The sequence below is a fragment of the Thalia democratica genome, chromosome 4, assembly GCF_965202585.1.
Source record: "Thalia democratica chromosome 4, ktThaDemo2.hap1.1, whole genome shotgun sequence".
Taxonomy (NCBI): domain Eukaryota; kingdom Metazoa; phylum Chordata; class Thaliacea; order Salpida; family Salpidae; genus Thalia; species Thalia democratica.
The window spans coordinates 69,923,116-69,934,790 of NC_139168.1; the positions used below are offsets into that span (position 1 = coordinate 69,923,116).

The following is an 11,675-nucleotide window of genomic DNA, read 5'->3' on the forward strand; positions in this document are numbered from 1 at the left end:
GATTTATACAATTTTTCTTCTTTATTTAGTAATTTTATTTTTAAACTGTTATATAAAGAGTTAAGTAGACTAATAACAGCAAACACAACAATTTATTTTTTAAAAACAATTATTTATTGTTACACTTGAAAATGCTACGAAATTAAAAGCAAAAACTAATTGTACAAATAAACAAAAAAATTTATATTAAGGATAATCATTTAAAAAACTCAAAAGTTAATCAGAAGAAATGTTTAAATCGCAAAAAAGAAGCAATCTACTTAAAGATTAATATTTCTTATAACACTCAAATTAGTGACATATTTTACAACGTATTGCTATAAAAGTACTAAATGTAAAACATGTGTGTATTTAAATACAAATATACAAAAAAGTTTTCATAAACAATCGCAAAAATATAGTATACAGAAAGTAAAAAGATTACCACTGTTGAAAGACACAAACAAAAAGATTAATTTTTTCTCTTCACCATCATAACTGAAGTTTTGATCGAAAAACCTCCATGAAAACTTTCCCATAACATATATTTGACATCATTCTTGCTTGAAAACTGGTACTCTCCATTCAAGGTTGAGATTCTGCAAAAGTTAAACCACCACCCGCCTGCACCTCCATACTCGGTGGCGCAATTTCCTTTTAAATTATTTAAATTGAATAAAAAACTTGATTGGAAGGTTAATAAGAAGAAATATTTAAAATAGTAAATAATATAAAAGTTGTCATTTGAAGTGTTTGTTTTTGGTTTCTGAAAACTTTAAACCGTAAACGGTGGTGCACTTTCCTTTAAAAATATTTAAATAAATGAAAGAGTTTAGTAACACGATTTCAATTTAAGTATTATTTAAAGTAAAAACTAGTAAATACTTAATCAGTAGATTAAATCATTTATTATCTAACCTGAAAACCGTCATCAGTTTTTGAATTTCACAAACATATATATTTAAATATGCTAAATAGTTTTTTTATAACTACGCAATTTTATACTTACCTGGATACTGATCATTGTCCTGATCCGTGGTTGTAAATCTCATTCCGTTGTGGTATGCTAGCGAATCGCCTGTTGTAAAAAAAAATTAACTTTTTAATGTCTATTCTTAAGATAAGAACTTACCAATTAGGATTTATAAAGAGATAACACGTTAACTTTACAAATGATGTTAAAACTAATTATTTTTGATAAATCATACTTTCAACTATAGAACAAAACTTTTTGAAACTAGTTTTAGTTGTAAGAAAAAAAATTACCGGCAGTTCCTGAGTACTGGCCAACATGTAAAGCAAACTTCTCAGATTCACTTCCCAGGTAAAACTCACTAAAAAAACAAAACTATTAAAGCGGAATATTAAAAAAATTGCTTAACTTTCCTATTATTTTATTTCTTATTTGATGGTATAAGTTAACAAGTTAGAAACAATCAAACGAGAAAGCTAGTATAAACTGTAATATTCAGTACTGGTGCAATACTGTGTAAGATTTTATTTATGCATTATCAAGTATACGACACGAAAATAATTGTTTTGAGGTCTGTCGAAGTTATAGAAAAAAATATTATTAGTTATATCAATTAAGTTAAACCTTTACATTTTTAAATATTATTTAGTGTAAGTTTTCTACAAAACTAACTTGTTTTTGTATTGATAAAAAAATAATTTAAAATTATATTTTATTTTTAAACGTTCAACAGGGTAGTTTGTTTTAACATATTTCATATGTTTGAAAATTATAAAGATTCTAACTCATATTCGGCGTATGCAGTTTCTCCATTATGATTTTCAAGCTCGATTCTTAAAACGAAGTCTTTGTCTTTCAGAAGTGCGTACATGTTCTCTAACCCTTTTAATTAACTGAATTTTAATTGTATTTTAAAAGCATTAATAATATTTAAATATTTCTTTGTTTATGTATATGTAAGCTTTGATAACTTGAAAAAACTTTAATTTTAGTTAACTGCGCGTTCATAATCAAAAACAATTTTGTTGTTATAATTTACAAACAAATATATTTATACTAATTTAAACCAATAAACAAACTGCTCAACTTTGTTTTAACAAGCAGTTATAATGTAGTAATTTACAAACGAAATTTACTAATGTTAAACAAACCGAGCCAGTAATTTCCTGTCTTCTCACCGAACCCCGTGACGTAATCCGACCAATTTCTTTTGAAGCTCGTTGACGAGTCTGTCCTCTTTTGTAAGACCTGGAAACAAGGTTACATAATGAACGTTTTATACACGGTGTACAATCTATACAACTAATTACTATTGATGGTGTACAAGTGTAAAACATTGTGAAAAATCAATTTATATTCTTATACACAAATAATAATGTTCTACGCTTAAAATAACTACGAGTTACGCATGTTTCAAATTTGTGTACATCCAAATGGCTAGGTCTTAATTTAAGATAAAAAGGGTGTAGATTAAAAAGCAATTCACTTAAAATGGTTATTTCCTTTATAGTTTAAACAAATTAAAAAAACTGACTGTCCACCCATTATTATCAGAATCAAAATTACAAAAAGCTTCTAAGTTTTTTGTGACATCTTCAAAAGGTTTTATTGTATAAACTCCATTTTGAACGTCGGAGTTGGTTTTCTTGACGTCATTACAATCACGTGCTACAGCTAAAATATAATTAAGTGATACAGAATTTTTTATAATAATTTTTTTGTTTAGTGCATTAAGTATATGAGAAATTTGATAATTGATGTAGTTTGTTGTTTTTGAAAGTGATAAAAATATTTTATGTGTTTTTGTGCTTCTATAATAAACTTAAATGTTAGGTAAAGATAGAATTGTATTAAATTAGTTGATAATTAATTACAGCTCTCTAACTAGAAATAACTTGTGTATACTTCAAAGCTTAGAATGAGTAAAATATATTAAACAAAATAATAGTTTTTATTAGTTCAAAACTCATGAGTCTAGACTAATTAAAAAATATTTACAAGTTTTGAAAGGTATGTCTGTCTTTAAAACTGTAAGTAAAGATCAACTTAAAGTTAAAAAACTTTACAAAACCTAACTTATGTAGCCAAGTTTATCACTATGTATTTAATTTCATTTGTTTTTGGTCCAGACTTTCTGTTTTGTAAATATGTGTAAATAGTAAATTTAGCAATATTATTGTAGTTATTTAAACTTAAAACAACAAAATTACGAACGTTTGCAAATGTCTTTAACTTTGCTTATTTTTGAAAATGTTCCGTCCTTGCAAACTGGATTTTCTTCTACAAGGTGATAACCAGAGTCGCAAACGACAGATATCTGTGTTCCGGTTGGGATAAATTTGGCTAAAGTATCACTTATACTACCATTCTTGATTTCAAAGTTTTCAACAACACAAGGCTTTCCTAAAGATGAGAACATTTCAATATTTTTATTTACAGCTTAAAGTTTTCATTAATTTATATGTATATATATAATTTAAATGGTAGTAAAATAACTGTTATAGTTATACTTTTGTAAATTTTGTTTCGTTTAATACTAGTATACATTCTATAAAAAATCAAACAAAATAAAACCATATAAGATATGAAATTTTTCTTATTTTCAATTATGACTATAAATGAAACTACTAAACATTTAAAACAACCTCCCATATATGTGTAAATAAGATTCTTTAATCGGTCGTAGTTTTCTTCCAGTTTCTTATGGCCATCAGTCAAATTTTGGTGGCTGCTTTTCAATTGCTGATAGTCCTCAGTCAAATTTCGGTGCTCTTCTTTTAGCTCTTTCAATTCACGTTCTAACTGTTCTGTGTGGTTACTTGAAAGGTGCAATCTCTTTTTTATTTTCTTGTTATCATGTTTTAGGTGTTCTATTTCGGTAAAATTGTAGCCTACACCAGGTTCACCTGTAGAAAAAAGTTGTTAAAACTTTGACAAATTTATAAGTCTTTTTTTTTATGATTAGTTTTTTAAGCTAAATAAGATAACAGAATAGAACATAATGTAAAGTTTTAAAAATAAAGAAAGTACTAACTAATCATAACTCTTCTTAGAGATTTTAAAAAGAAGTTTTAACTCATAAAAACGATTACTTTTCTAGTTCTTTATTACTATAAGTCTTATTTATATTGTAATTTTAATAAACTATATCAAAAAATGCATTAAACTATATCGTCTTTATCAAAACGTAAAAAGAGCAAAAAAGGCTTCTGCTACTTAGAATATATAAAAAAATTAAAAAAATATTTAACAACTATCAAAATCACATTTATGTAAAAACATAAACTTTTAAACTGGCTAAAACTAAAACCAATTTTCAACCGACCTTTCACCCCTTGCTTGCCGGTTTCTCCGGTGATTCCCCTGTCCCCGTCTGCTCCGCATTCTCCCTTCTGGCCGCGCTTTCCGGGCAGACCGCGGGAAGGGAGACCGCCGCTTGTTGGGGTTTCTTCCCCGCCGCATTGGAAGGTGGTCCGCATTTGGCACTCGCCCAAGTTGGAAAGCTGCCCGTCGCATTGGAGGTGGACGAGAAGTGAGAACAGTAAAAAGACTAATTTCATTTTAAATGACTGTGAAGTTATAGTTAGTAAGAACCTATCATTATAAATCGCTAGTCATCAACTAAATATATTTTAAACCGCAGTGAACTTAAACTAATAAAAGAGTTTTCTCACAAGTAAATAGAAATTAAAATGACTGACTTTAAATTAACTGGCTTAAAATTATAATCAGTATAACAATTTTTTACTAATAATCAAAGTTAATAATTTCATTAAAAATCGCAGTGAAAGTGAATTAGTAAAGATATTTCCAAGTTTGTCTACTAGTATTAATGTTTTTCTCATGAATGTATTGCTGATTACACAAAACTATTTCACAAGTGTTACCTCAAACTTGAACTAATCTGACACCAGCCTTCGCCATGAATTTCGCCTATCTCTACTGTCTTGTTGTTGATGTTGGCCAGTTTAAAACTTCGGAAGTAAACCAAAAGGAAATTCAGATAAAGATGAGTTTCGAGCACATGGAGAGAGAAAACTTTTCGTTTCGTAGTTAGGTTGTTCCAGCAAAATCCTGAACAGAAAGTCGTGTTCGTCTTTTGCAGGCGGTCTTGCGCTGTTCAGTGGCACCCAGTCAGCTCCTCCGACGGAGTGGCCATTCATGCCGCTAATTGTTTTGAATAGTGAAATCCTGCTTTATGAGCTACAACCACAACTTCAGCCTGATACCCAGACTTAATAATTTTAAGTGAAATTAGATAAACATAAAAGTCATAAAAAACAAATTTACTATCCAACTAAGAAGTTAAAAGTTTATATCATGACGTATAATAACAATTGCAATATTGCTAAGAACACTAGGGATTCAAACTGCTACTTTTAACAACCAAATTCACCGACTAAAGTTTAATATTGTAACCTTTCAGAATACACACTTCTTTGCTAGTCAAAGTAAAATTTGATAAAATGAATAAAGCTTTATTTGGATAGGTGATTTGATGATTTATGACTTGCTGTCAAGAATATGCTTTTAGAATCTGTAGAAGTTAGACCTGCTGGTAAAATACGTACTGCGATTCTTTGTTTACAAACCAAACAAAGAACACAAACTCTCCTTGGCTTTTATTCATTTGTACGCTATATTTGACGAGCAAGTAATTAATTGCATTTGTAAGAAACTTTAGAGAAAAAATTAAAAACATAAATAAACATGTCAATCATTTCAATGCAAGAGTTGGATCTGATCTCGTATTTTGGGCTCAAATCTAGGAAGTTTTTTTTGTCAAGACAACTTTAAGTAGCCAACGGCTGAAAGAAATTTTCCTTTAGTAAAATTTCTGTGTCACCAATTTATTTTTTATAATCAACAAAATATCAAAATATCTTTGATTGCCAAGTAAAACAAGTTATAAAAGACTACATGAAACTAGAATGACTTTTAGGAAAATTGCATTGAAACACGCTACATAGTTGTTGTTATAATAAAGTTTTTGAATTACTGTTTACATAGGCTGAGCAAAGTCTTTTTATGGTTAATCAAGAAAAGCAGTTGGAGCAACAAAAATGGTAACGTCATCTTTGCAGTTTTAAAATATTGAAATATTGTGCAGGTGTAATCAACAGTTAAATTTATTATTTTTTATTTAATAGAATGTTTCTACTGACGATGTACATAATTACACGAATAGTTTGTCAACAATAGATGAATTATAAAGCGACACAACTTTTGAAAAATAAAGTAAAATAATTACTACGACGGCTCCTTAGAAAACACCAGTCACCGATAAAGTACCAGCCAACCCGATACGTCTCTGCAAGTCTTGCTTATGAGCTCTACAAGTTTAAACTTTATTAAAAATTTGGAAGAAAGGTATGATTTCATTAGTCAGGCGTAGTGCTAAAAAGGCCATTTTTGTAAAGAATTACATTCTGTGTCGGATTGCAACAAATATAGAGCAGTTTCACTTCTTCGCAAAACTTGTCCATGGTTTGTTTTCTTAACTGCAGATGCTAGTTGAAAGAGTACCTGCCGAGTTGCAATGTGAATTCAGATGCTGTTTACTCTCTTCAACAGCTCATAGCAAATGCAGTTTAATAGAGAGTTCCTTCGTATAGCCCTATACTTTACTTACTAAGCTTTTGATTTGTATTGTTTAAAAGAACTGTTAGCGTCATTTTTAAATACTGGGTGTCTTTTAAGTTTCTTCAAATTTTTAAATGTTCATTAGTGAATCATCTATCTACAAAGGCTAAAAGAAAAAAAAAGGTAGCAGTGGTTTAAAGTGTAGACAGAAAAATAAATCAGGCTTTTTGTGGTTATGTTTTTTATACATTATGCTGATTGTCTTTGATTTCAATATAGTGTATTTTGTACATAGTAATTTTTGAGCACAACATGTATAGAAGATTTAGGCTGAATTTACTTTAAAATAAAAGTTTTAATTATTTTTTTGTTCTAGTCTTAATGTAAAAACAAACATACGTCTAACAAATATATAAACAACTCGAAGAGTGCTTAACTATTTTGTCAAGTTGTTTTTTGTACTAAAAATAGTCAATTAAATTCAGTACGGCCCAAAAAGCTATTTTAAATTACTTATTCTTCAATTTTTTTTAATAAGTTCTTTACTTTGTACAGTATTTTTTTATAATACTATATTGTTTTTACACAAAAAGTACTTATGTATATTGTATCTAGATAGTATTTTCGTTTGTATAATTTGCTTTAATGACAAAATTTGTTGAATCTATTACACTTTTAAGTAATTTACTTCTAACTAAACATTTTTATTTTTTTTTACTTTAAGACTCACACTTGAATAACTAAATAACTTTTTTTGTATTAAAAAATAACTAATTCTTATACCTATGTTACGTTAAATTCTTATTTGAAATTTTTTATTCATAAATTACTTTAGCAACGACCCTTAAAAGCCTTAGAGTTTTAAATATATATAATATTTGCTTTAAACATAAAAGTTTGAGTTTATACTAATTTGAATATATCGTTTAATAACTAGTTATAAAAAAAATCTGTGCTTAAAAGAAATTTAAATCAAATTAGCTTTAAGTAAAAAGTAAATTTATTCCGTAAAATTTTGGAAAAACTGTTAAGTTTTAACAACTATAGGCTACAATAAAACAAAAACAATTATAAGAATGAAGTTTAAATAAGATCATTTACAACCATAGAAAGTTTAAAACTTAAGTAATGTACTTTAAAATTCAAGATTATTTACATTACGGATTTAAATTAGTAATTGCAGACATTTGCAAACACCTGTGCAATAAGTATAGTCCCTCAAACAAAAACTTCGACTATTTGCTTATAACAAAAGCTGAGACTGCAAATAAGTTCTAGCTTATAGCACAAAACAAATAAAAAAGAACAAACAGCCTCTTGTTAAATAAAACTCAGTTTTTAAATCTCATTGGTTGTTTTGTACAAAAAAAAAACACAAGCTTTTTTCAAACAATTTATGTACTATTTTTATTTTTCTGTTACAAAAGCCAAACTTTGCTACGATTAAATTTAGATAGTTGTATTTAGATTGTTTCACTTATACCTTACATTAAATGGCATTATAAACTTATTTTTTTTAAACGTATAAACTGTTGTACACATTTTTTTTATTGTATTGTATGTAAAAAGATTTATGCAAATTATGTATTTTATTCGCAACCGATTTCGGTGGAAAAAAAATTGTTAGTTAAGGTTTGTAAAAATAATTTTTTTAGTACAAAGTAAAAAACAAAAACGCACAACTTATTACCTTTGTTTAGTTTTAAATGATTATATTGTACTATAATGCTTTATACCATTCAACTATAAAAGTATTTAGTCTAAATGCTTAAATAAATTGAGAAATTTTAACAGTTATAAAAACAGTTTTTTACAGCATTAAAAACCATTTTAAGAATAAGTTTTATGACAAAAACAGATTTCGAATAAAATTTAAAGTTTCAAAATAATAAACAGTTACAAATGAATATGTAACAGCTTTATAAACAAATATTTAAAATACAAAATTATATAACAGCTTAAGAGTTTAAATTTTAAAAATCGTAACTATAGTTAATATTTTTCTAGCGATTTGATTACTATTATACAAAAGTTTTAACTATAAACTAATGACTTATATTGACAAATTTAATTTAGGTAATTTTATAAAATAGTTATTTTATTTATTAGTTTATGTTATTTATACCAACTTATTAAATATATTAAACTTTTTTTTTAAATTGGCAAAATACTTGAAATTGTATAAAGTTAAACAATTTTTTTTAGAACTGTTGATAATACTATGTCGATTTTAATTTGCTCATTTATAGAAATAACATAAATCATTTTTAATTTATTTTATTGAAATACTTACTTGTTTATCAAAAAAGTAAGGTTAAATGCAAACTGTAATAAAAAAAATATTAAAAAAATAACTATTTACTACGTTTAAGTTTTTAAAGTTTTTCTAGCGTTAACTTTAATATCCAACTTAATTTAAAGTAATTTTTTAACTAAAACAAACATTTAAAACCTATCTTTTAATATTTAGGAGAACGTAACTTTTGTTTAATAACAACTATTTCAGTACGCATGTTAAACTTTTTTTAAATACAAAACTTAAAATCTTTTCTTTTTAACTACGTTTTATTCATAATAAAAAAAGTTAATTTTTATCCATTCTATTTTAAATATAAGTTATTTTATACTCATTGCTCTAATTTTTTTTTAATTAATTAAAATATTTTACTACAAAATGTAATTATAATTGTAAGCAATACGTAAATTATTTTACTAATATTTTAATATATAATTATTTATTTTCTTTACTCTATTTAATTATTGTTAAATCATTCTATTTGTACTAATAATTACTTTCATTATCAACCTAACTCTCTAATAACATCAGTTGAAATTATAAACTTGAAATTATTAAAATATTAAATATCTAAGTGCACGATGCACAGCTAATGATAATAAAAGTAACTTCATTAAACTGAACTAGCTATTAGTTTACATAGGTAATAAAATAAAATATTATGGTACTATAATTTTATTAGTCTAACGTATACTCTATCTTGTTTTGCTACAAATTAAAGTCATAAATTTAAATCAAACTATAGTTTCATTTATTAGTGAAACTAGTAAGTGATGTTATGATGTCTATTCTTTTGTAGGTTCCAGCTTTTATAGCAAATTTTGAGCCGTACAACCTTGAAATTTTAGAAATGACGAAGCGTTTTAGGAATTTAAGTAAATGCTCTGTATAATTCTTTGTTAAACATTACGAGGAATTTGAAAGTGCTGCAAACAATTTAGCAAATAATTGCTGCAAATATTGCTCAGTTTTGTAAATGCTTTTTACTTGTGCAAATAACGCGAATACTCACGTAATTTTTATTGTAGAGCTATGTATTAGTAGTTTTTAGTTTGATAAAAATTTACTTTTCTTTCATAAGCATTTTTTTATTTTATAAAAATCAAGCGTTTTAAGTTTTTTTTAAAGGTGTGAGAACTTATTTTTACTTTAAAACAACTGTTTAAATAAACAACTGTTTTTTACTTTGTCTAAATGAAAAAGGATTTTAAATATTTAAATTTTGTCAAAATACATGATTTTCTAAATAAGGGATAATTTCATATAAAATACTTTTACTTCAATTAAATTTTTCATACTAGTTTTCAAAACCTTCAAATTCATAGATGTTAACCCAAATATGACACAAACTTATATGCAATAGTTTTTAACCATTCTATACTTTAATAACTTTAGTTTTTGTTTGAATTAGCCTAAAGTTTTTTTCAAAATATCAGTAAACACCAATGGTTAAAAACTTTTATGTCAAGATATTTATGATAGATGTTTAAAACTAGACTATAATTGTTAATGGTTAAACACATTTTTCACGACAGCTTAAAACCTTATCTATTAAATTAAATTTACTGATTGATAAAGATTTGAAAACTAGGTTTTTTCATAATATTTCTTGTTATTGTTTTAGACAAAATATGTGGTTAGAAATAAAACGTTTTTATGCCATATAACAAGTATGACGTCTTGTTTACTTTTTTATTTGTTTTATTGTAACTAAACCCATGACTTTGAAACTAAACAAAATTTTAGGAATTTATGTTTTTTATGACGTATGAGTTTGTTAAATTTTGCAATGAAATTAAAACCGCTTCAATTAATGCAGCATTTATTGCAGGAATTCTCAAACGATTGTTAAGCAAAACATTGAATTTTTACGTTTCAATTTGTTTGATTTTCAAAAATTATATGTAAAAAGTAATTAAATCAGTAAGTTCTTTTAAGTATAAAAAAATGTAACTAAAGTTCTAAACCATCTATTTTGCAGTAACATTCAGCTTGAGTTTGCACTTTTTAGGTACGCTTTTCTTATTAAATACGCACTTTTGATTCATATTTGTTACTTAAATTAGAGTATTTTAAATTATATCAATCTGTGATGTTGTATTTTATTGTGAGTTTATTATTAGAACGATTTTTTAAAAGAATTATTACTGAGTAATATTTACATTGCAAGACTGTTTTCAAGCTTTTATAAGCAAATGCTACAATAAATTAACAAGTAACAGTTTATTAATATACTAGAGTTTAGTAAATACCAAATAAAAACGGTTTTCGTTAATTACTTTTCGTTTAGCATATTTATCCTAAAGTAAATTTAAAAGTTAGTATATATCAGGGGCGTAGTGTGGGGAGGGACACAGGTGCATGCGTGCCACCCAAAAAAAAGAAGTTAAAAAGAGGACTAAATATCTTTTTCCTTTATTGTTAATTTTTTCTGCTTAATTTGCTTTTTTTCAACTATGTTTATCTAGTATTCAAAAAGTTAAACAAAATTTTGAATACCAATTAGTGCAATGCAGAAAAATTACCCAATATACTGATTCGGTGCGCAAACAAAAGTGCGCACCGACGTTAATGAAAAACTCCATAAGAAAAATTTCTATAACTTCATTAACTTCATAAGAATTTAGACTCAAAAAGTACGCAATTAATGTATTGCACCGCAGTAGTATAACCTTATGGTAAATTTTTCTACAAAAAATTTACAAAAATACGTCACGCTTAAAGTAAAAGTAAACAAATTTACATTATTTTTATATGCTGCAATAAATGTTAAGACTACTGCTAGTTTTTATAACTTTATTTTTGTAAACATACAAGAAAAAGCGTGTCGGCCTATGAGAAATA

The 11,675-nt window shown here is 26.2% G+C and overlaps 1 protein-coding gene across 1 annotated transcript; it reads right to left on the bottom strand.

Annotated features, from left to right (window-relative positions):
• Nucleotides 1-320: 320 nt before the first annotated feature.
• Nucleotides 321-4,876, bottom strand: LOC145833619 (angiopoietin-1-like). Its single transcript, XM_082940772.1, has 10 exons — nt 4,847-4,876; nt 4,278-4,521; nt 3,598-3,858; nt 3,167-3,355; nt 2,487-2,626; nt 2,104-2,200; nt 1,738-1,834; nt 1,246-1,313; nt 989-1,057; nt 321-633 (listed from the first exon to the last, which is right to left on the bottom strand). Exons 1-10 carry the CDS (start codon nt 4,874-4,876, stop codon nt 452-454), a joined length of 1,377 nt encoding a protein of 458 aa, XP_082796898.1. The 3' UTR covers nt 321-451.
• Nucleotides 4,877-11,675: the final 6,799 nt, after the last annotated feature.

Coding starts and splice junctions, on each gene's coding strand:
- LOC145833619 (XM_082940772.1), bottom strand. CDS start 4,876: ATGGCGAAGGCTGGTGTCAGATTAGTTCAA. Junction 4,522..4,846: donor CTGGTGTCAGATTAGTTCAA/GTTTGAGGTAAC, acceptor ATAACTTCACAG/TCATTTAAAATGAAATTAGT. Junction 1,058..1,245: donor CCAGTACTCAGGAACTGCCG/GTAATTTTTTTT, acceptor TTTTTACAACAG/GCGATTCGCTAGCATACCAC.